The 26084-nt window shown below is 45.5% G+C and overlaps 1 protein-coding gene across 1 annotated transcript in view; it reads left to right on the forward strand.

Annotated features, from left to right (window-relative positions):
- The first annotated feature begins 22393 nt into the window (after positions 1-22393).
- COL5A2 (collagen type V alpha 2 chain) overlaps positions 22394-26084 on the forward strand; it is a 218960-nt gene continuing 215269 nt past the window's right edge. Inside the window, exon 1 of the mRNA XM_054972743.1 lies at positions 22394-22783. Coding sequence (XP_054828718.1) covers positions 22681-22783 — 103 coding nt within the window. The 5' untranslated portion in view covers positions 22394-22680. The remainder of the gene's footprint in view (positions 22784-26084) is intronic.

The following is a 26084-nucleotide window of genomic DNA, read 5'->3' on the forward strand; positions in this document are numbered from 1 at the left end:
CACCTCCTCGTACTTCCAGAAGGTGCCTCCTGGGTGGCATTTTGTCCCAGGATCAATGTTGGCGCAACGCTTCAGTGTTGCTTTTTATACTGCAAATTAACCTTCAGTCAAGCTATTGATGCCCCATTGGCCTTGTTGAGTCCTGGTGTATGGGTTCACCTGGCAATTCCAGGACCCGCCCCAGAAGCAGTCTTTGAGCAGCTGTGTCTGGAAGGAACATAAATATTGTATCAATAACTTTCCCTCCCCTCACAAAATGCTGATCACCTAAGCCCAGAAATTCTGCTGCTTATTGTATTCCCCCCCACCCTGTTTTTTTGCACATTTTGGAAAGCAATGTTTTGCAATGAAAACACACACCAAGCAATCCATGTGGAAATTGTAAGCATGCCAATTGTTGTTGCAATGTTAAAGCGTTACTGTCCATAACCTCCCTCAGTCCAAATATGCGTGCAATTGAAAATAGCAAGCAATCTCTCAATTCAGATGCTGCATGCTTGACTTTTGAACGTTATAAAGAAGAGCATAACCTGCCATTTAATATCTCTCTTATTGCACAGTAACTAGTTGGCAGATGGTGATGTGGGTGCCATCCACTGCCTCAGTGCAGTGAGGGAATCCCAGTCTCTGGAAGCCATCCATGATCTGTATGGAGAATGAAAGACATGAGTTAGGCAGATCTGTTATCATAATCAAACTTTAATTAGCATCTAGATGATTAAAATTCGTTCACAGCATGGCAGTGCTGCAACGTTACTTCTTCATTTTCAGAATTAAAAAAGGAAAAGTGGATAGGATGGCACAGCAGTCATGGCGAGGTGGGGTGAGGTGTCATAGGGAAACGTAACACAGAGTCGGAAAGTGGGTTTTTTTACAAGTACCAAATCTCGATGTGCAGGAAAAAACCTCACCTTTACCTCTTCAGATCCCAAACACATGGTTTTACAGAGGAGCTCTACCTCGATGGTGAAGCACAATCCAGCACAGTTCCTGCCACTGTGGAGAGGCCCACTCCCAATTGGTTCATACAACCACAGTAGCTGGAGCAGTTAGCTAGGTACCACAGCACATTGCCACTCTTTTTTCGACGGTGATCGGGTGATGCAGTTTTGTGTCATTCTCGGTCAGCCAGTGGCCGATGGACAACACCAACTCCGTAAAGGTGCCCCTGGTCATTCAAATGTTCTCCATCCAGTGCTGATTGTCCCACCAGTTGCTGCTTCTTGGGTAGACCCAGTAGCGGCAGGGGACACCAGCAAGCGCCATCCACCATGAACTCAGATCAGAGAGACCTCTTCCTTCCCAAGGAAATGGGCTGAATGGCCCGCAGTGACAGGGAAGAGCAACGAAAACACCTTCTGCAGGACAAGTTATGCCTGAAGTTGTTACAGGCATCGATGGATGTCCTTATAAAGATAAGGATCACTTTAATTAATGCCAACATGAGTGATATGACACCTGCCATGATTTCAAAGAGGAAGCAGAATGCAGTCATGATCAGGCACCGAAAACTCCTAAGCAACTCCGAAAAAAAGCAAAGGAGACAGGAGAAGCTGTGCAGTGCCTATATATTTCATTGGCATCATTCCTGCCAAGTTTACAGTTTTGGTGGGATTATTTCAGTCCAATGAAGGAATGATTGGCATGGGGGGAGTGGAATCCTGTTGGGCATACAAGGTAGCAACGTTACAACGCATGCGCAAAGTTAAAAACAAAAGGGTGACATGCACCTTGAAGCCCCGAAAGCCCAAAACTGAACTGAGGCTTCAACTCGGGTCTTATGAAACCTAAGATCGCCCCTGCGATCGGGGCAAATCCTCATAAACAGTGGTTTATACCATAAATGAGAAAAGTACCTCTGTTCATGTTTGGTTACAATATCATAGTTGTGTTGGGTAAAAGCTGTGTTTGGTAAAAAATGAGACCCCACTGGCACTTCTAGAGATTTGTTGTTCAATTTACTACCATGTTCTATAATTCGAGTTCTGAAGGAATACCTCGCCTCGCCAACATACAAAAGATCGCATGACAAATCACATAAATAACACAGGTGGAGCTGCAGTTGGAGAAATGTCTTGGTTCAAATATTCTACCCATTACTAGATGCCTGTAGGTTTTAAGCTGTATAACGTGAGAGCAATTCATACAACTCCCACACTTAAAATGCTCATTAGGTTGTACAGTATGTTCCTAAACCCTAAGATCAGTACCAGGGGATCCGCAACTGACTGGGTTCTAAGAAAGCCAACTACTGTTACCTGGAATGGTCTCCTTGTGAGTAAATAGAGTGGGGGAATGAGCAAGCAAGGAAGATAGCTATCCGAGAGGCCAGTAAGTATGGGATCTTTCTCACCACTAATTTACGGAGTCCTTTCCCAAGGATACACACACACAAAGCCGGTGTTCTTAATTAAAGGGTAATTTTATTCATGAGACAAATGCATACACACACACACGATTGCACGCAAACACACAAGAGGCCTAGGAAAAGCAGTGGTGAAGGTGGAATAGATTTTAGGGATTGCAAGGTGATAATTACCTACCCGAGAGCAGGAAAGTCTGTGGAGGGAGAGCTTCAAACACCAGCATTCTCAGCCAGGAGAGCAAGAGGCTTGGAGCAACCTCAGGGGAGCAGCACTTCAGATCCAATAAGTGTGCACCAAGAGAGAGAGAGAGAGAGGTTTAGAGAAGAGACCCTAAGGGAGCAGCCTGGCAGTATGCACAATTTGATTAGGGCCAGGGCACTACCTTTATAGGGTAAAACGTGGCCTGAGGTGGGGTGGCCCACCTAGCTGTTAGAACAAAGACTCCTATGGTTCATTCCTGGGAATAACAAAAGGTTTGATTACCTTGATTGGTAGCTGCCGGGGTGTGTGAAAGAGAATGCAAAATTTGTTCTGGCATTGCACAAATTTGTTAATGAAGTTCACCAGAGCTAAGCTGATAAATTTATTGTCGAAGGCTTTCACGGCCGGAGAACGATGGTTGTTGGGGGTTTTCCGGGCTGTATTGCCGTGGTCTTGGCATTGTAGTTCCTGACGTTTCGCCAGCAGCTGTGTCTGGCATCTTCAGAGGTGTAGCACCAAAAGACAGAGATCTCTCAGTGTCACAGTGTGGAAAAGATGTAGGTCATTTGTATCTACTCAGGAGGGGTGGGGTTGAGCTGAGTCATTCTGTAAGAGTTTCCCAGGGTGTGGAATGCTAATGGCGGGAGGCTTCACTGTATCCTGAGGAGGTTCTTTTGCATATGGATTGGTGCTTGATGTGCTAATCTTCTCTGCAGGGCTATTGTCGGGTGTGGAGTGTTTTGTTGGCCTGGTGTTTTTCAGAACTGGAGCCCATGCTCTGTTCATTCTTAAGGTTTCTTCTTTCCTGTTGAAGTTTTGCTTATGCTTGTGAATTTCAATGGCTTCCCTGTGCAGTCTGACAAAGTAGTTGGAAGTGTTGTCCAGTATTTTGGTGTCCTGGAATAAGATACTGTGCCCTGTTTGAGTTAGGCTATGTTCAGCCACTGCTGATTTTTCAGGCTGTCCAAGTCTGCAGTGTCTTTCATGTTCTTTTATTCTTGTCTGGATGCTACGCTTTGTGGTCCCGATGTAAACTTGTCCACAGCTGCAGGGTATACGGTATACTCCTGCAGAGGTGAGGGGGTCTCTGCTGTCTTTTGCTGATCGTAGCATCTGTTGTATTTTTCGGGTGGGTCTGAATACTGCTTGAAGGTTATGCTTTTCCATAAGCTTTCCCATCTGATCAGTAATTCCTTTGATATATGGCAAAAACACTTTTCCTGTAGGTGACTGTTTTTCCTTGGTTGTTTGATTCATCCTGGGTTTGATTGCTCTTCGGATTTCATTTCTGGAGTAGCCATTTGCCTGAAGTGCGTGGTTTAGATGATTAATTTCCTCATTGAGAAAGCGCGGCTCACATATCCGTCTTGCACGATCCACTAATGTTTTCATTATGCCTCTTTTCTGTCGGGGGTGGTGATTGGAGTTTTTGTGTAAGTACCGATCAGTGTGAGTTGGTTTCCTGTAGACCTTGTGACCTAACTGAAAGTTTGCTTTGCGGATGACCAAGGTATCCAGGAATGAGAGTTTTCCCTCACTTTCTACGCTGCAGGGACACAAGAACCATTCCATCTTTTCTCACAACTAAAAGAATCTTCAAAACCACACAGGCGAACCGCATTTATGACCGTCTAGAACAGGCCCTCTTACGTGAGAGAATCCACACTACCCGCAGAGAACTTGCTGCCACAGACAAGGAGCTATTTTGCTTGCATATCAACACCAGCCATAAAATGAGAAGTCAGGATTGGGACAAGGTCGATAATCTCACCTACAGGAAGATGGAACAAGTGTTTACCAACCACACATCCAGACAGAAGCAGAAGTTTAACAAACTACAGGAAAAAAGACAGACAAGCCCAATGCTCGACAATGCATGCATTGTCATCAATCTGACAGACCGTCAACTCTCACCAGAAGAAACCTCCATCTTGGCAAAGGGAGGAAACTTTGCAGTCACCCCCACCAGAATTCCTGTGGAAGACATCATTGCAAATGTAGAAGCTGCCATCCGTCATCTACCTGAAGAGGAAGCTGAGGAAATAAGAGGAGAGACAGCCAGGATTCTACGAAAGGCAAAGCTTCCCACCAGCAATATAACACCCAAGGAGAGAAATGCCATCAAGACCCTCAATGCAGATCCAGACATCATCATTCTACCAGCTGATAAAGGCAATGCTACAGTGATCATGAAAACGGAGGAATACAAAAAGAAGATTAAGGAACTCCTGGACCCCTCCACCTACAAAAAACTAAAACGAGATCCCACTTGCAAAATCACCAGGCTAACAAATGCGCTGATCAAGAATTCCTCACTACATCCCGACACGCACAGAAAACTATGCAAGACTGAAGCACAGCCACCTAGACTATATGGACTCCCCAAAATACATAAAGATTCAGTCCCACTCCGACCCATTGTGAGTGCCATTGGTTCACCGACATATGAATTAGCTAGACATCTGGCAGATCTCCTGCAGGACCACATCGGGAAAACCTCGTCTTACATCAAAGATTCAGCAGATTTCATCAACAAAATCAGTTCTCTGAAACTCAATCCACAAGACATACTTGTCAGTTTTGATGTTGTATCCCTGTTTACCAAGGTTCCAGTAAAAGACACTATTGCACTGATTAATCAGATTTTCCCAGAGGATGTAACAGCCTTATTCCATCATTGTCTGACAACCAGTTACTTCCAATGGGACAACGAATTCTATGAACAGATGGATGGGGTGGCCATGGGAGCCCACTCAGCCCAGTTGTAGCAAACTTCTACATGGAACATTTTGAAAAAACAGCTCTAGAATCAGCACCCCACAAACCCAGTGTATGGTTCCGGTTTGTGGATGATACATTCATCATTTGGAGCCATGGGGAGGAAGAATTGAGGGAGTTTTTGAATCATCTCAACAACATCCACCTGAACATACAATTCACAATGGAGAAAGAAAGTGAGGGAAAACTCTCATTCCTGGATACCTTGGTCATCCGCAAAGCAAACTTTCAGTTAGGTCACAAGGTCTACAGGAAACCAACTCACACTGATCGGTACTTACACAAAAACTCCAATCACCACCCCCGACAGAAAAGAGGCATAATGAAAACATTAGTGGATCGTGCAAGACGGATATGTGAGCCGCGCTTTCTCAGTGAGGAAATTAATCATCTAAACCACGCACTTCAGGCAAATGGCTACTCCAGAAATGAAATCCGAAGAGCAATCAAACCCAGGATGAATCAAACAACCAAGGAAAAACAGTCACCTACAGGAAAAGTGTTTTTGCCATATATCAAAGGAATTACTGATCAGATGGGAAAGCTTATGGAAAAGCATAACCTTCAAGCAGTATTCAGACCCACCCGAAAAATACAACAGATGCTACGATCAGCAAAAGACAGCAGAGACCCCCTCACCTCTGCAGGAGTATACCGTATACCCTGCAGCTGTGGACAAGTTTACATCGGGACCACAAAGCGTAGCATCCAGACAAGAATAAAAGAACATGAAAGACACTGCAGACTTGGACAGCCTGAAAAATCAGCAGTGGCTGAACATAGCCTAACTCAAACAGGGCACAGTATCTTATTCCAGGACACCAAAATACTGGACAACACTTCCAACTACTTTGTCAGACTGCACAGGGAAGCCATTGAAATTCACAAGCACAAGCAAAACTTCAACAGGAAAGAAGAAACCTTAAGAATGAACAGAGCATGGGCTCCAGTTCTGAAAAACACCAGGCCAACAAAACACTCCACACCCGACAATAGCCCTGCAGAGAAGATTAGCACATCAAGCACCAATCCATATGCAAAAGAACCTCCTCAGGATACAGTGAAGCCTCCCTCCATTAGCATTCCACACCCTGGGAAACTCTTACAGAATGACTCAGCTCAACCCCACCCCTCCTGAGTAGATACAAATGACCTACATCTTTTCCACACTGTGACACTGAGAGATCTCTGTCTTTTGGTGCTACACCTCTGAAGATGCCAGACACAGCTGCTGGCGAAACGTCAGGAACTACAATGCCAAGACCACGGCAATACAGCCCGGAAAACCCCCAACAACCACTGATAAATTTAGTTGGGGAATTCATTCCCAGGAATGAATACTTATGAATTTGCCATTTGATTAGCTCCTCAATCAGGGACAGGAGATCTCATCATGGAAGGGGGGGGGAAGAATGTTACATGGGAAGACACAAGACCTTTGTTGCTCTGGAATCCTTTAGGGACTGTGGCAAAACTAATCACCGCAAATCTCTCTGCATTTACATGCCTGGATCTCCCAGGCAGATTCAGCAACTGTTAGCTGGACTCCCTCTGGATGCAATTCAAACTGCCATTTTAAATCCAGAGGCCTTGTGATTTTATATGTATCACAGGTAGTCATATTAAACAGCTATAAAAGATGGTAGGATATAGATTTTTTTTCTTTCAAAGGTCTATTATTTTTAATCGACAATCCTCATCTCTCTTTAGCATCTGCCCTAGTTTTAGCTACCATGGTTACATGTAAAGAATAACCACAAGATAAAAGCTGAGATATAAATGTATTACATTCAGCCTGATATGTATCTGAAGATGAGGTATTATGTTTAATATGTAAAAAAGAACTATAGTTCAAATTCTTACATAGCTGAGCAGAATGATTACTAGGATATTGTAATAAAGAATTCCTGTCTGTTAATTTTTTAATGAACCCTTAACTTCAAATGTCCCTCATCTACATATCCCACAGTATCCAGATATGTCAATTCTATCTCACTCATACAGTGAGAAAAAATTTTGGTAAAATAAAAGGTATCTCTTCCAGGACCTATGAAGAACCAGGACCTACACAGAGGGAAACATAAACCTACACCTACAATAAAAAATGAATGAAAAATTTATTTATAGAAAATATACACAATTATGCATCAGATATGCATCAAAATGTAACTGAATCTAATCACTATTCACAAGAAACCATAAATAGAAAAAACAAACAAGACTTGGGCCGAATCCACACTTCCTTTTTGTTTCCACACCTTTTTCGCAAGCGGTGCGCTGTTCACGCAGATACTCACATGCTTTCCCATTCCGCATGTTCCCCGCCATCACCACGCCACAATTGTGCCTTCCTTCCAAACCACATGATAGTGGCGGAAGTCCGTTTTCTCCCCGTTTTTTTTTTTTTGCACAGTGCAGAAAGTTCGGTATACCGGTAAACCAACTGTAGTGAGCAGTGGTTTGTGCAGGAAAAGAAATGGTCACCGGAGCATGCTTATGTCACACGGGGACCGTTTCCCTACTGTGTCCCGCCAGTTTTAAGAGTGCAAGGAGCCAAGCCGAACAATCCTGTATTTCCCACAACGATCGTCTCCAGTAGATGGCAGGTGTGGAAAACAAATATATTCCTGAAAGCTTAGGACGCAGGTGGGAGATTCTACCATGTGCGAAAGACAGAATGCATCATCTCGTGGTGTCGCATGGCTGTGCTGCGAAGCATGCCAACCACAATCTGAGCCATCATCACAAATATCACACTCTGAGCATCCATGTTGTTAACTACTAAAAGCAGAAAACCACTCTGAGCAGCAGAATTTCTGGACAATGCCTTTAATGTGACGATCTAATTTCAAATTTGCCCGCCATACCAACCAGCCAATTGTTAGAAAATGGTCTGTGATGAGCAAAAAATTAGCCAATCAAAGATGAGGGGGAGGGTACATTGCCATTTCTTAGAAGTCGGAATATCGGTATACTGGAAAATTGACCTTTTTTTTTTTATTAAAGGGAAGTGACGTGTGCTGTCAATTCTGACGGCGCGGGATGGAACCGCCCACCGTAACGCTTTACTCAGTGACGTGTGGAGAAATTATTGCGCCATGAAGACGCACTGGAAGGGTGAATGTGATGATGCACAGCATGGTAGCAGAATGAACCCGATTGCCACGAATGTGCAAGATAAGCGGATGGTGAGTGAGTGTGGATTCGGCGTTGATAAACAATAAAAAATTCCACATCACGAAGCATATGAGAAAATATTTGAGACCTGGTATACAGCATAGAGGACAATCACACATCCAAAACATATTATGGTTGCTAGCAAAGAATGTTTCAAGATTTCTTCAGATAATTATTATTGTTCTTGTCTCCAGATACATTAAATAAGCTTCTTTTTTTCTCCTACGTGAAGCCACCCATGAATTCAGAAAGCTAAAGATAACCACTTTTCTGTCTCAGATCCATGCCCTGCAAGGTAACAGCTGTCACAGCTGTTGTGTTGGGTTACGCTATCAACCAGCATCAATGCAGAATGCCGCCTCGAGCACTCACTGCTCCCTGTAGACACGGCTGCTGAGATGTATGTGCGAATTTGTAGGAGCCGGGGTCACCCTGTGGGCTTAAGAAATTGGGCAAGGCATGTTGGTTTGTTCATATGGTATTGAGTTTGTGTATTGGGGGGGGGAGCCTAGCGAGAATCTTGGGGGGGGCGCTGTGCTGGCTCTTGGCATACCTGACTTCAGGTTCTGAGGTTAATAATAAAAATTGGTCAATCATTGATGCAGCCTGTGGCTGACAGAGCCCTGAGCCCTGATCACTTTGTCTAAGCATTAAGCGCTGTATACGGTTTGAAGTTACCAATCATGCCAATTTGATTTATCAAATACAAAGACGATTTTATTATGCATTCGCTATCGCCTGTCTTTGAGCCTGCATGCTGATGAATGTCCTTGCCAACGTGCCAAGATAAACACGTCTTAGGTTTGTATTTTTGACTGCATACACATTAAAATTCCAGAATCTACCTTGGGGCTTCGATAAAATTCTGTATGACCAACATTCCAATTTTGACTATCGTCGCAAACAATGTCCCATTCAGTATGAAGGAGTGGTGAGATAGGCTTGTCCTGATGTGTTATACAACACTCTTTCTCTAATTGCGCAAGTGGACTTGAGTTGAGAATTAATTGCAGTCATGTCTTCTTCCTTTCCAAGGGGGCTTACATTTCATTTTTGAAATAGAAAAGGTCATTCAGTGCTGCAGTCCTCAGCAAAGTCAGGTCTTGCATAACTCTTTCCCCCTTTCATCCTACTCTTAGAAAGAACGGGAAACCATGAGATTTGGCAAACTTATGTCTCTTTGTCTCCTAGAAGTGTGGTGCTCAGCGTGTCCCAAGCCAATGTGTTTTTCTCTGCTAACAGATGGCCTTTGCCCCCTGCCGCCCATGAAATTCTTCTACAGCCCTGTTTTCTCATTGGCTCCTCTTCATTCTTCCCTCACACCATGTTCCTCTGCTTTTTCAGCCTGTCCTAGTCTGCTTCCTTCAGTCCCTGTGACTCTTGGCCAATGGGTTGCCAACTCCAACCTGGGAAATTCCTGTAGATTTGGGGGCGGAGCTTGGGGAAGGCCGGGTTTGAGGAGAGGAGACGCATCAGGGAGTTATAATGCCATGCAGCCCAATCTCTGAAGTAGCTATTTTCTCCAGAGGAACGGAAACAACCTCTAGTAGAACAGGGAAAAGGATAGTTAAGGGCAGAAGCTGGGCTTTTTTTTCAGCAGGAACGTGGTGGAATGGAGTTCCGGAACCTCTTGAAAATGGTCACATGGCTGGTGGCCCCTCCCCCTGATCTCCAGACAGAGGGGAGTTTAGATTGCCCTCCATGCCGCTCAGCCATATGACCATTTTCTCCAAGGGCAACCCACTGAGTTCCACCACCTCTTTTCCCAGAAAAAAAGCCCTGGGTAGAAGTATCATCAAGCAAGGGCGAGGGGAATATAGAAACACTATCACTGATCATGGACAACATTGACCACAGTCACAACACAGTGTTTTTTATTTATCACTTTATTAAGACAATTATATTCTACCCTTTTCGAAGGACTCAAGGCCGCTAACAATATGCCAGCTGGCAGAAAAGGGAGAGTTAAATTGCATATTATAAAATGGCACTTCAAAAACAAGTTTATAACCTGTTTCCAGTCTTATTGGTATCCTCAGCCAAAAAGCACAGAATAATCCCTTTAACTAAAAGCCCTCTGAAATCATGCTTTTACATGCCTACCTTAAAACAGGCAGAGTCCACAAGACCAGCTTTGGCACATCGCTTCGTAGGATTGTTCTAATGAGTGAACAGAGAGGATGGAGGAGGGTGTGTATGGCTCAGTAACAGATGCCCAGAGGAATACAACTGGCGCATAAAGGGAAATGTGGTCCTTCAGGTGAGCTGGAAGCTGGAGTACTCAATTGGGGAAGAGTCTTCTACTGTATTGTGTGGAAGAGAGTGCGGTGGCATTTAAAGCAGGAAAAGTATCATTTAATTTCAGTGTCAGGGCCCATGAAACAATGCAAAGGGAAATCCCCAAGTGATCCTGAAAGCATTTTAAAACATACTTGTGATTTTTGGCCGAAGTGGCTTGAAATTAGTCTCCCAAACTGCTCTGGGCAAGATTAAACTCACCTGCAGCTCATTCAACACGGTGCATCCTTTCCTCTTTGAGTACTAGACGACCAGCTTGGTCTAGGCATATAACACTCTTTTTGATTAGAATTGGTCTTCAAATATCTACATCTGAAGGAAAAGTACCTCGGAAGGAAACACTCAGAGTTTCTGCTTAATCTTCTTCCTATTTTATATTTTTCTGCCTGCTTTGTTTGAATAGTTAAACATTAGTCTGAGATACATTTCTTGCAGTTTCCTAGAAACTTAACAATCACTTATATATTTGCATCAGACGAAGAGAACTGTGGTTCTCGAAAGTTTATGCTACAGTAAAATTGGTTAGTCTTAAAGGTGCTTCTGGACTCTTTTACTATTTTGCTACTACAGACTAACACGGCTAGCTCCTGGATTTCAGATTTTGGTATGACTGTTCAGTAATTTCTTCTGTTGTTGTGGATCTTTCTCTGGACACCTTTAAAGAATGTAGGTAAAACTGGCCAGAGCTTTGCTGAGGTTTCGAGGCTTGTACAGCGTAGAAAGGAAGGTGATCATGCCTGCTGGCCACAGCCCTGTGTATCCGCCCTGAGCCTGCCAATGCAGGGAGGGCAGAATATAAATTTAAACAAATAATAAAATAAATAAATAAAATAATATTCAGCTAAACATCTGCACAAGACTCCACATGCATACCGGTATGCACACGTTGGCTCTGTATGCATGACTGGAACCCTATTTGAATGTGTGGATGCTATAAGCTGTTGGCCTATGTGGGAAGCAGAATTCTCCTGCTGCGATTTTTCCTTTAAACTGCTAACAGGTCAGTATAATCCTTTTACCATCCCTTTCGAAGCACACATTTTAACCTCCACCCTGGAGCATAAAGGATATTGGCCAAAGTGTTATAAATTGAGACCATTGAACATCTCCGGTGGGTAGATTGCCTCTAATAAGATAAAAAACACAGTGCCTCTCTAAGGAATAACCTTGATTTGACATAAGTTTTTGTGAGTTCAGCTTTTCCCTTTCGATATCTGTCTTTCATAGCCTATAACTATATTGTATGTAACCGGTCTGTTCCTTTAATTTGGAACTGGTCTGCCCTAGTCCATGCTAGGACTTTAAAAAGTAGTGGCTGTTACAGTGACTTCACACCATCTTCAGTCCAGATAGACAACACTCTATGGGGAGGAACAGACCTGCTGTGTCAAATCCTTTAAATTCATTTATCCAGGGCTTTTTTTCTGGGGAAAGAGGTGGTGGAACTCAGTGGGTTGCCCTCAGAGAAAATGGTCACATGGCTGGTGGCCCCGCCCCCTGATCTCCAGACAGAGGGGAGTTTAGATTGCCCTCCACGCCGCTCGGCGGCGTGGAGGGCAATCTAAGCTCCCCTCTGTCTGGAGATCAGGGGGCGGGGCCACCAGACATGTGACCATTTTCAAGAGGTTCCGGAACTCCGTTCCACCACGTTCCCCCTGAAAAAAAGCCCTGCATTTATCTATCCTCAGTGATGATTGACTGTACAAGAAAATAAAAATTCAGTGGTCTGCTGCCTTATCCACCAATCACAGTTTCCCTACAATTCTTGTTCACATCTGTGTTGCTTTATGGGCTCAAAAGACCCAAAGTCTTCCTCATGTCTCCTCTCAGGGGAGGTTGCCTGTCATCCCATTAACTGAACTATTCCGTCCAGTATTTCCCCTGAGATAAAAAGGGTGTTTTTTTTTGAGAGCTCCTTATTAAGGTAGACAGAAGAACCTATTTTAGGTGCAGGTCATCTAATTTCGTGTATTGTAGTGTTTACAGTTGTGCTTGGCTATCTTATTCATACGTAGAATGATAGAATCATAGAACCGTAGAGTTGGAAGGGACCTCTAGGGTCATCTAGTCCAAACCCCTACACAACGCAGAAATTTACAAATACCTCCCCACCCCACAGTGAACCTTGCTCCATGCCCAGAAGATAGCAAAACACTGTCAGGATCCCTTGCCATACTGAGAGAGAGCACAGGTCTAGCCATTGTCCAGGACGGGAGAGATATGAAGTGGTGATGGTTCCTTGGAGGGGGAGTGTGACACGCTCCTGAAGAAGGTGGCACGAAATCTGTGTTCGTAGCCGGCCCCAGATTGAGCGTGGCGGTCCTTCTTTCCCCTTTACATTGAGAACGGTATCACCTACCTGGAAGAACCTGGGATTGAAATAACAGCATGAGAAGAATGAACAAACTAACTAAAGGAAGTATTTGAAGGACTAGAGCTGGACTGAGTTTCTACCAAACCTAAGTCCATTTGTATACTGCGCCGTCTTTGGATTATTGTATGTTTAGGAATTGTAGTTATGAATGGATTTGTAACACTGTTTGAAGAAGTAAGAGGCACGTGCACTTTGTAAATCAAATATTTATTATTATAAGAGAGATTTTGCACATTGAGTGTTGTTGCTTCCTGCAGGGAATTTTCCCTTCTTCTTTCCAACAGGTTCACAGAATAAGCATATCCCTTCCTGCAAAAAGTCTCTCAGCTGTTGGGGGAGTGGACTGCTAGTGGCAGAATTCCAACACCTTGGCTGTTTATAAAATGCATGATAACTAGGCATCTGATAACTAGGCATGATAACTAGGCATATATTTTGTATATTTGTATATTTTGATCAGGCATCTGATGAAGAGAACTTGATTCTCAAAAGCTTATGCTACAATAAAATTGGTTAGTCTTAAAGGTGCTACTGGACTCTTTTTGATTTTGCTGCTACAGACTAACACGGCTAACTCCTCTGGATCTATGATAACTAGGGTATCCCACTTGAGACTGCAATACAGATTTTCCCCCCTCTGCCCTGTTGAGGGCTGGTTACTGACCCTTTTCAGGGCACCCCCCCCCACACCTTTTGTCCTCCTGTTGAAAAAGAGTTTCCTTTGCCTTTTCAGTCTTAGTTGATTCACAATTTACTAAGATTGTTCAATGTTTTCACTTTCACAATTGCAGTTCTGTGTTCTTATATGCCTGTATGTGTTACCTTGGCAGAATGTGGTCTTCAGTTTAAATTTCACACTTCATGGGATACCCAAATTTGTTTTCTTCTTTCTTAGACAGAGCATATGTGCACCATTCTCATGCGTTCAGTGCTCTGTTCTTCCTAGCGCATGTGATGCTGTAACTCTGAGAATAAGTGCCATCTCAGGGGCCGCCCCTGTGTTGTGTGGGCCTTGCTATGAGAGTGTGTCTCTAGGTGGCTCCTGGTATTCTGCAAAATGATTTTGTCATATTATCACTGCTTTCACCGAGAGTACTAGCAGCCCCAGCGCCAGGGTTACTAGCGCCTGAGGCCATACTTGTGTGCGCATGCAGTGCGCGTGTGTCCCCGGACTACGCAATGACATCATCACGTGATGACATCATCGTGCAGTGATGCTGGGGCCATTGGCCGGCGGGTGGCTGGGGTGGCGTGCAGAGGCCACCCACACTTCGCACGCCGCCCCGGCCGTCTGTCGTCCCTGGCCTGTAGTTGCTGCGCCCACCCAGGGGCGTGTGGCGGCGGCGGCGCAGCAGGGCTGGCCAGCGGCGGCGCAGCATGCACCTCCGCCCCCAGCACCCCCTCCAGCAGCCCCACAGCACCCACGGCCCCCGCCTCAACAGTGGCGCCGGCCCTGAGTACTAGATATACTTTACCTTGCTTTGTTTCATTGCAATGTATTGCGATTATGTTTTCCTCAACTAACTGGTACCAACTCCAAGCTACTCTGATTGGAGGCATGGGCTATTTGGCCTTCTGACACACTGTGATGGTCCATGGCCTGCCCTTATGTTTGCTCCTTTGCTGCCAGGGACCCCCATCATTGGGGAATGCCCTAGGGTTTTTTTAATTTATTTATTTAATCAGGGCAGATCACATTATTTAAAACCACAATAAATAACATATTTCCATAAAACTAATTAAAACATTTAAAATTCAGTCAACATTGTAGACAATTAACTAGAACAGATGGCAACAGACAGCAATTTTACCAATGTGGGAGCAGGATGGTGGACAACCTAACTGGGAGGGTTCAGATCGTTACTTCCCTACCAGGCTGGAGGAGGCCTGGCCTAGCCTCAACCATATGCCTGGCAGAACATCTCTCTCTTACAGGCCTGGCGAAAAGGTAACAAATCCGGCCAGGCCCTGGTCTCAATACACAGAGAGTTCCACCAGGTCGGAGCCAGGACTGAGAGCCAAGCTACAAGTGACGAATTACACTTGCCTGGCAAGTGAACAGACTCACGTGTCTTCCTCCCTGTTCACTTGCACTTGTGGAGAGCAAGTGACTGGCAAGTGAACAGGGAGGAATACACGTGAGTCTGTTCACTTGCCAGGCAAGTGTAATTCGTCACTCGTAGCTTGACTCTGAGAAGGCCCTGGCTCTGGTTGAGGCTAGGCAGGCCTCCCTGGGGCCAGGGAGCACCAACAGCTGTTTCTCTCCTGAGCAGAGCGTCCACCAGGGAATGTATAAGGAGAGGCGGTCCCACAGATACGCTGGCCTCAGTCCGCATATGGCTTTGTAGGTTAATACCAGAACCTTGAATCTGATCCGGTACTCCACTGGCAACCAATGCAGCTGGCGTAATACAGGTCCATTGATGGTGCATACTGTCTGTCCTCTCTTTGGCCCCATCACACCTGCTTTATTATTCTGGTATGGATATGCTTTGTTTTCACTCCCACTGATGACCTGGGCAGTTTTGGTCCTTTTCCCGCACTATAGCAGTAGTCTCAAGGCTTTTTTCTGAGTGACAACTGCTGCTCCTTGACTATCATATCTTGCTTCTCTAAGTAGGCAAGAGTCTCTACTGAGGGTACAGAAGGCCTTGGAGCCTGCTTCTTATGATAGTGATTATGTTTGGGATTCAGACACTCTAAACATTCCTCCTCCTTATTTGTGCTCCAAAGACATTCAAAGTAAGGTGTGTAACCCCTTGTTAACTTTTTGCACCTCCCTAGTGTTTCATTTTTAGTGTACAGCCACCTGTGAAATGAGGACATTGTAGGTTCTAACCCATGCCCCCTCCATTCGTACCATTTCACAATGTTGATGTGTCCAGTGCCCTGGCCAGGATCCCCTATCGGGTGTTGGAGCATCATGGCTCACAACATTATCGGTTCTATTAGTCATTCAGGCTCCAGGAGATAGTAGGCAGTCTCCTCACACAACTTTTCCTTTGTGTTGGTTGAGGCCAGGGCTCATTTCGTAAAAAAAGAGCGAGAGGAACTCATTAGCATAACTGATTTGCATATGCCACACCCCCTGACATCACCTATCCTGGCTGTTTTGGACTCAATCCTGGCCATTCAGGGCTGAAATTGGTCCCAAAATGGCAAAAAGGAGCCCAAAATGGCCCAAAAGGGGCCCAAAATGATCAGGATTGGGCCGCTGCTGAGCGGGAGAGTGATCCACCACCCGCCAGAGGCCCGATCTGAGCCGTTTTGGCCCCAATCCAGGCCAAAACGGGCCCAAAATGGCTGAGAGTCAGGTGGGCGGGGCCACCTGTCATGTGACCTCTTTGGGGGAACTGCGTTCCTGCGCGTTCCCCCTCAAAATGAGCCCTGGTTGTGGCTATCACACTCTCTCGGGTGCATGACTGTTCGACCTCCTTTACCTTGCACAGCTCTCCCCACTAGAGTGCTTTTTTCCCTTCATAGAATCATAGAGTTGGAAGGGGCCATACAGACCATCCAGTCCAACCCCCTGCCTAGTGCAGGATCAGCCTAAAGCATCTCTGACAAGTATTCATCCAGCTGCACCCATGCTTGTACTTTGGCAGGGATCCTTTCAGAGAGCTCCCTAAGCCTCTAGAAGCACCCCTCGGTGAATGCCAATAAGGTGCTAAGCTTCTGTTGGTAAGGTGGACCTCCATAGTCTCCTGCTCTGAGAGTTTCACACCCACCTCCTTCAGTAGGTGAGCTTGCTACTCTACCAGTGTGGGACAGCACAGGGGTCTTCTGTGCAGGCACACATCCCTCCCTTCTGCCCCTCTGTGAACTCTCTGGAATCTTAGTTTCTGGGGAGTCTCTGGCAGCAGCATGAAGAGAACGGAGGGAGCAGCTTACCTCCTCCTAGTCAGGTAATAGTTTTGGCAGGCAAGCACCAAAGGGAGGAGGGGCACTCCTGGTCTTCTGGAAAGCTCTGGAAATTTTCTCCATGGCTGGCTTGAGCGTGCGCAGTCCCAATGTGTGCCTGCACAGAAGACCACTCAATAGGGTTACCAGTCTCCCTGTGGGAATGGAGGATCCCCCACTCCCAGCCTCCGCCCCCCACTACCACTCAACCGGTCAGCAGGGGGGACAGCATGAGGAATGGGCCCAGGAGCTCCAGAGAGCACTCCCGAGCTCCAGAGCTGTTCCTTGTCTTGCCAGGAATAATGTCATTCCTGATGCAACTAGGAAGGGAAGGCCTGTGCACAGGGCTGATTTGATTAAAATTGACCCACCCACCCCCAAGGGGCTGATTTGATTAAAATTGACCCGCCCCCCCCAAGGGGCTGATTTGATTAAAATTGGCCCCAAACGGGATGATTTCATCAAATCAGCCCTGTGCGGGGGGCTTCCCTTCCTTATAACAGGAATTACATTATTCCTGGCGTGACAAGGAAGAGCTCCAGAATGTGCACATACTTTGCTCGCGTGTGAAGTAAGTCCCCGCTGCATGCCTTCCATGACCCCCCCATCCCCGTAGTTGGGCTCCAGGGGACCTGGCAACCTTACCACTCAATGAACAACAGTTATAGGTAAGTGCAATCCTGTTTAATTTCTTGGGAACCGGATTCCGACTACTAGCACAACAAAAGGTATTTGCTTGGGTAGAGTTTAAACGGGGGCACAAAATGGGCATCTAAAGCTTATTAGCTCGATGCCCGTGCTTCATGAGGGTATTAAACGACTTTAAATCCAGTTATAATATTTATTTAAATAAAGCAAAGCATGTTGATGCCTAAAATTGATGAAGTGAATTTTGAAGTGTAACATTTATTGAAGAGATTTTTAAAAGGAAAAGATTGTAGTGCAATAAATAAAGTGAAAAATATGTACAACCTTATTTTTCTACTGAAGGACCTCTTTGTAGACCTCATTGGTGGTTTCCCCCCACTTTGGAGTCCCCACTTTGAGGAGAAGCTTGTGTGCTGGGAAGCCAGGAGAGTTTAGCTTGTTGAGGAACTCCACAGGGTAGTGGACCGCATCATCCATTTGCATCACTGAGTCCCCAGATCTGTACTCCATTTCTGCCCCTTCGAGGGAGTTAAGTTGTGTTTCATTAATGATGGCAGCCTTATCTTTCTTGGGGGTCAGAGTGGCACACTTGGACAGCCCGTCCATGGACTTCTTCATGATAGTGACGATATCAGGGTATATCATGGCTGTTGGGTCTGCTAGGGTCGTCACTGCTGTGCCCAGGCCTGCAAGGATGGTCACCTTTCCCTTGGATTCAGGACTTGCTAGTACTTGCCCACCGCTGCTAGGTGCACCATAGGAGTACGATGTGCACAGGGCCTTTTTTCTGGGAAAAGAGGTGCTGGAACTCAGTGGGTTGCCCTTGGAGAAAATGGTCACACGGCTGGTGGCCCCGCCCCCTGATCTCCAGACAGAGCGGCGCAGAGGGCAATCTAAACTCCCCTCTGTCTGGAGATCAGGGGACGGGGCCACCAGCCATGTGACCATTTTCAAGAGGTTCCAGAACTCCATTCCACCGCGTTCCAGCTGAAAAAAAGCCCTGGATGTGCATATTTCTTTCCTGCACCTCTAAGTTGCTTCCTCCTTTTAGCATCGGTATATCTTGCACAACATCTGCCAGGAGGCTTCCCCTGTAGGCAGCTTGGCGGAATGTTGGACAAGTGACAGTTGAAAAGTCCATTGGACAGCAGTCGGAGAGCCAAGCTGCAAGACCAGGACGCCTACATTTCCCATCAAAACTTGAGGGAAGCTGACAAGTGTCCAACCTGTGTCAGCCGTCACTTGTAGCTTGGCCCTCAGTGAAGCACTTTCAGCCCCTAATGCAAACAAGTGGGGAAGAACCAAACTGGAGACCTGTTGTAATGCCTGAAAAGAGCTGGCATGGCTTTACACAACAGCTTATTTTCTTTTTTAGTTATTCATTATAATTAAGAAATAATATATTATAATTAATAATTAATTATAATTAATTAATGAGTCCACTTGTTTTGCTGAGTCTCAAGGACGATTAGAATGCAGTGAGCAGGGTGCAATATAGAGCTTTAACAGTGCAGACAATAAGCAGTGTGACAAGATTTTGGTGAAACCTACAACAAATAGTAATTAGATTGGACTATAAAATTAGAGGGCAATGTTCTTTTTTTAAAAGCATAATATACAGAATGAAAACTACCTTAAATTCCAAGCATATTAACTATATTAACAATAACCTTGCTCACTTTATACAAATACTCTCCTGAATAGGTCTGCCTTATATTCCCTGGAAGGATAGGAGTGTTGGAACCTTCGTGTCTTTATAAAAATGCCTTCCTGAACAGCTCCGGTATACACATTCTGCAGAATGATAGGATAATAATAATAACATGTGATTTATATACAGCACTTCAGGACAACTTACCCATTCAGAGCAGTTTACAATGTGTGTTATTATCCTCATGACAATCACCCTGTGAGGTGGGTGGGGCTGAGAGAGCTCCAAGAAGCTGTGACTGACTGCAGGTCACCCAGCTAACTTCAAGCAGAAGAGTGGAGAAACAACCCCACTTCTCCAGATTAGAGTCCTGCCGCTCTTAACCACTACACCAAACTGGGATCTGGGAGCCTTCCTGACGTTGTCAGGCATACCATTCCACCAAGAGAGAGGTATAATACAGAACACTTATCTGTTGATCTTACTCATTTCCCAGAGTGGCATGTTCCGAAGGTTTTGCTCTGGTGATTGGAGCTCCGTCAGAGGAGCATATCAGGAAAGGCAGTTCTGTCGATATGCAGTTCGTAGGCCATGAAAGGTTTTGTATGTGATAACCACTTCCTCGAATTGTACCTGGAAATTAATTGGTAGTTACTGTAGAGATTGAAGAATAAGTGTAATGTGCATTCTGTCCCTAGCTTCTGATAGTAATGGAGCCACAATGTTCTATACCAGCTGCCGTTTTCAAGTAGTCTTCAAGAGCAGACCCACATAGATCACATTTACAGTAGTCTAGCGATGATTTTATTGTGGTGTGGTTCCAGGTGGCCAGATCAGCTGAGTCAAGGTTGGGAGCTATTTTCTGGGCTAAGTGAAGATAGACCAAAGCATTTTTGGGAGCTGCGTTGACTTTCACTTACAGCAGTAATGCTGGGCCCAGTATAACCCCAGACTGTTAACTGAGACAGTGAGAACCAGTTGAACTCCATTCAATGTGAGCAGCGCAAGACCCTCCGAGACCTCAGCCTTCCCAGCCAGCATCATGTTCATCTTACCAGGAGTCCAGTAGCACTTATAAGCCGGGCTTTTTTTCAGCAGGAACGCGGTGGAACGGAGTTCCAGAACCTCTTGAAAATGGTCACATGGCTGGTGGCCCCGCCCCCTGATCTCCAGACAGAGGGGAGTTGAGATTGCCCTCCGCACCGCCAAGCAATCTCAACTCCCCTCTGTCTGGAGATCAGGGGGCAGGGCCACCAGCCATGTGACCATTTTCTCTGAGGGCAACCCACTGAGTTCCACCACCTCTTTTCCCAGAAAAAAAGCCCTGCTTATAAGACTAACAAAAGTTGTGGTAGGGTATGAGCTTTCGTCACTCACAGCTCAGTTCTTCAAATATCTGAAGAAGTGAGCTGTGACTCATGAAAGCTCCTACCCTACCACACATTTTGTTAGTCTTATAAGTGCTACTGGACTCCTGCTCTTTTCTGCTGCTACAGACAGACTAACACGGCTACCCATCTGTAGGCTCTGGTATGTCTTAGGAATAATCTTGAATCTGATTAAGGAGTGAATGAAGAGAGTTTATTTAGGAACTACAACTTTGACAGAAAGCTGAGGGAAACATAATAGATACTAACTGCTTCACTAAACAGGGAGGAGGGACTTCTGGGAGGAAACAGGAAGTAGCCTAAGAATACCAATCTGGAGACATGCAAGGATAGAAGAGATAAGAAAAGAAGGATTTTATCCTGCTATCTATCTAACTGTCAGACCTGCAGTCCCCTGCAGGTATTCTATGTCTTCTGCCTTCTCTGTACACAAGACATTGTATTTCCAACACCATCTTGATCCACCTTACCAGGATTCAGTTTCAGATTGTCTGTCTTTAGCCATTTAACCGCTGCAGCCAGGCACCGGCTCAGGACTTGTACAGCTGTGCCAGGCAACCTGGACAAAGAAATAGAGAGCGGAGATCAGCATATTGATGGTGCTCAACTCCAACATGAACTTTTTTGGGGGCAGTTCATTGTTCGTCCAGAGATCTTCTGCATTTGCAGAACATTGCACAGAAGGCAAAAGTCTACCGTTCGTTAATCTCTTATGCCCTTCATAAGAGAGCCAGTTTGGTGTAGTGGTTAAGAGCATGGGACTCTCCCCACTCCTCCACTTGAAGCCAGCGGGGTGACCTTGGGCTAGTCACAGCTCTCTGGAGCTCTCTCAGCCCCACCCACCTCACAGGGTGTTTTGTAATAACAACAATAATAATGACATGCTTTGTAAACCGCTCTGAATGGGCATTAAGTTGCCCTGAAAGGCGGTATATAAATTGAATGTTGTTGTTATTGTAATTATTCATGTAAAGACTGAACAACATGGCGGTTAGAACTGAGCCTTGTGTTATCACGCTGGACAACTCCCAACTGGTCTCCAACTACAACAATCTCCGTCTGATCTGCGAAGTGATGCTTGATGCCTACTTCTGTCTTCCAGTGTCTCAGCAGGATGGCCTGGTCCACCGTATCTGAGGACAGTCTGTCTAAGCAACAAGGGCCTGGAATTTCAGCCACGATACTCTTACCACCATGAACGGGGAATGTTGGCTGCAATAGTCATCTAGAAGGCACTCTTAGAGAATGCAGCAGCCCAAGGGGAAGAGGAATAGTTAAACAGCGTATAAGGACACATCCTCCCAGAATCCAAGAGGGGGGCAGGTTCCTTTTCCGTGGCCCGTTACTCTTAAAGAACGCTTTTAGCATCCCCTCCCCTCTGTGGCTTCTAAGAGGGAGTAGAAACATCTCCTCTCAGCCAACTGTGTTTTGCTCCCAGTCATTTTGTTTTTACATAGGAGACCTTTTCCTGAACAAGAGCCGCAAGAAAAAGGAGGGGCCCTTCCTCCCACCCCCCACCCACCCCTTCTGCAAAACTGTGCATATAAAAGTGAAGCATGTCTTGATTCGGTTGTTTACCATCAATCACGCTATTCCTTGCCAGGGACTGGACGATTATGAGCCTGAAGGAGTTGAAAAGGGGCAGGAAAAGAAGTGGAGGCAGCATTCTTCCTATTTAAAGCTGCATCACTTGGGGGAGGGAAAAAAAAGGCATTGCCGACTGTGCAGCAGGCCCAGCACTGTGGAAAAAGAGAACTTGCAGACTTTTTGTCCCAAGCCAGTGAGAGGCGAAAGGCAAAGAGCGGGAGGCTTCATGGTGTTCGAATAACTTTTTCACCCTTTGGGGGGGGCCACTTTTTCCTGGTCTAAGAGGAGGGTATGTGCGTCTAATATTTAGACATGATGGCAACCTGGACCCGAAGGAGAACGTTTGTCACTCTTCTGGCTTTCCTGGGACATTTGGGAACGATACGAGCCCAAGAAGAGGAAGAGTTTGAAGGAGGTGAGTTTTTCTTTATAGTGCCGGAGCTTCCTTTGCATGCTTGGACTAAAGGGGATAGGGGAGCCCTGGAGATGCGCAGGCTGTGGTTTGTTTGTTTTAATGTGGGAGGAGGGGAGAAGGCTGAAGGGGGCTTTGGAAATGGATCAGCGGACAAAAAGAGAGAGAGAGGTGGATTAACGGACGGGAGATTTTTGCCTTCTGGGTGCAAATGCAGAAGACCTGCGGAGGAACAATGAACTGCCAGAAAGAAAGAAAGAAAGAAAGAAAGAAAGAAAGAAAGAAAGAAAGAAAGAAAGAAAGAAAGAAAGAAAGAAAGAAAGAAACTCCTCTGTGGAGCCTTTAGGAATAAATCCTGTTGTTTGGCATTGTCTCCGGGTGTGAGAGAGTGGAAAGTTTGCAACAAAAGAAAGTGCTTGAGATGAAAAACTGAAATGCAATCTCGGGGGCTGGAGGCTAGCCTGAACTTTCTGAGCTGAGAAAGAGAGAGAGAGAAGTAAACACAAGAGTTTGGAAGGGTGGAGTCCTTATGCACTGCCTGGACGACATTTGTTTGATTCTCTTTTAGGGGGATTACATTAGAACTTCCTTTGCTTTTGCCCGCTTCTCTCTCTGTCCTCCCCTCTCCTTCCCCGTTACCAAGTGACTTGGCTTGATGGAATCCAGACTTCTCTGGCATTCCGTTTTCCCACCCTTCTGCCTGTTATCTGGGCGGTGTGGCATTTTATTCCTCGATGTTTGAGGACAGGAAGTCAGAAGTCTTGGTGCTGTCTTCGTGGCATGTCAGTGGCTCCCATTACCCCTCATGTCGACTGCCCATTAACATCCATTCAAATGTCATATGCATAACGGGCAAGGGGTGGGGAAGGGGCTTCGGCGAGTTGGCTGTAACACCCACCCAAAGCCAGATGTCTTAATTTGTTCTGGCAGGCTGGAAGGCAAATGGAGCAGTCAGAGCCTTCCTTATGCAGATTGGTGTTTAATTAAAACATTGTAGAGATTTACCACAAGTAAGGACTGGATCTTGCCTGCAAGTTACTGGATTGGGCTTTAAACATGGTTTGTGCACGTATTTTTTCCTACAACTTGCAAAAAATGTTAGATATACAGTCTGCTCAATGTGTTAAAGGAGAACAAGCATCCCCTCCCCCGATTCTGTACTTTATGCAAAAAGATCCATAGAGGGTGCACTTTTATGTAATCTTCTTGAATGTGCTTTTTGCACCAGGCATGTTTCAGATAGCACAGTTTGGAAATGGGAAGACGAAACCCAACAGTGGAAACACAATATCAGTTTATGGAAAGAAGGAAATGGGATTTGGAGCACAAGAGTTCACTGTAAAGTAAATAAAAAAGCATGCTGCCGGTGAGATGTCTGAAGGGTTAGGTTAGTACATGTCAATTGTCTGTTTGTTTCTATTATGGAAACCCCGGGGTGAGCCAGTAACGTTGCAACATTTCTTCTAGCGTAACTTACGTGCAGAGAGCTTTCTAACTGAACACATGAGGGTGATTCGACAGGCCAGAATGTGAATTCTTTTGTTGGCGTAGTTGTAGTTTGTGCGCACGGTTGTTCTCTCCTCTGTGAGCATTTTTTCTGAGGGTTTTTTAATACATTACCTTTCTACATCATGGGTTCTGCTCAACTATTTAAAATATCAGCAAAAGTTCTTCTGGCTGTGGCATCTGAAGCGAGCATGTGTGCGACTTGTGAGTCCTGGTAAAGCAAAGCTGTAGCCTCGCTTTCCGTAGGAACACCAGCTTGTTTCTTCGGATGATTATCTAAGGATGTGATCAGCTGCTCCAAAAGTATTTGTTTCATGGTTTGTCATAATGTCTTTATTTAATGTGGGATTCTGCCCAGGCCTGCCAAAAGCATGGGGGCGTTGGAGAGCCAGCTGCTGGGAGCTAAATGTTTCTTTCCTGGTCACTCCTAACAGGAACCTTTGCTGCGTGTGTGGCAGGCCCAGAGGCAGCCAGTGTGATAATCTGAGAGGATACTTGAGGAGGGCTGTCACAGGAAGTTAGAATCTTTTAAGCTTCTTTCCTGGCACACAGAAGGCCAGCCAGCTTCCTCAGTTTCCACAAGACTGCCTCCTTTACTTTGCACACCTTTACTTTGCACACCCATTTATTTAGAAATAAATGGGTATGCTCAGGGCTTTTTTTTAGCGGGAACGCGGTGGAACGGAGTTCCGGCACCTCTTCAAAATGGTCACATGGCCGGTGGCCCCGCCCCCTGATCTCCAGACAGAGGGGAGTTTAGATTGCCCTCTGCACCACTGGTGCAGAGGGCAATCTAAACTCCCCTCTGTCTGGAGATCAGGGGGCGGGGCCACCGGCCATGTGACCATTTTCACCGCAGGTGATTTAAGCTTTAAAAAACTCCCTTGTTCCAGCTGACGCAAAGTGACGTCATGTTGCAGTCCTGAGTTCCACCACTGAGTTCCATCACCTCTTTTCCCAGAAAAAACGCCCTGGGTATATTATGGTTGGTTTAAATGGGTCATGTGGTTCCTATATACCCCTCCTTCCTCCCCAATGGGGATCCAAAGCAAGTTATATTATTCTCCTCTTCACAACAACCTTGTAAGGTAGGTTAGGCTGAGTGTGTGTGATGGGCCTAAAGGCATCCAGCAAGCTGCCATGGTAGAGTCGGAATTTGAACTTCACTAACCACCACACTGCATAGGCTTTTAAGATTGCGGGATCCGATTCAGGCCCAACACTTTTGTGAAGGGGTCCCCAAAACAAGTCTCTGCAACCTTCGGAAAATACCTTTATTTTGTGACCATAGAAAACATGCCAACTTTGGAAACAAGAATTTATTTATTTATTTTGATATGTTACTTTTGTAGCCATCGTGGGTTCTTAACAGATTGCCATTATAAACTGTAAAACCGTTTAAAATATCATCAAAAACCAGAGAAAAATAATTCAGAAGGACATGTTTAAGGAGGCTGAAATATCAAGTTCCACAATGGAAACTACACAGCTACTTAATCGTACTCCTAGGGAGCACACAGAGCTTATAGGCCTTAACATGTTCCCCTCTTGTTTGTCTTTAGATTGCTTAAGTTTCACTGCAGGATTGCCGTTATGGACAAGGTGCTGTTCCTCGCAGTCATTGTTTCTGGACTCAGTATCCCAAGGCATTTTGACCAGGGGCCTCTCAGAGTTGATACAGAAATGACACAAATGGCGTAGCTTCCCTCTCCCATTTTGTAGCGTCTAGCCGAACCTTGCAATATCTCGATGATCAGCTCCTTTGCATCTTCTCCACATCATGGGCTGCCTTTGGCAG

The sequence above is a fragment of the Eublepharis macularius genome, chromosome 2 (genome assembly GCF_028583425.1).
Source record: "Eublepharis macularius isolate TG4126 chromosome 2, MPM_Emac_v1.0, whole genome shotgun sequence".
NCBI lineage: Eukaryota > Metazoa > Chordata > Lepidosauria > Squamata > Eublepharidae > Eublepharis > Eublepharis macularius.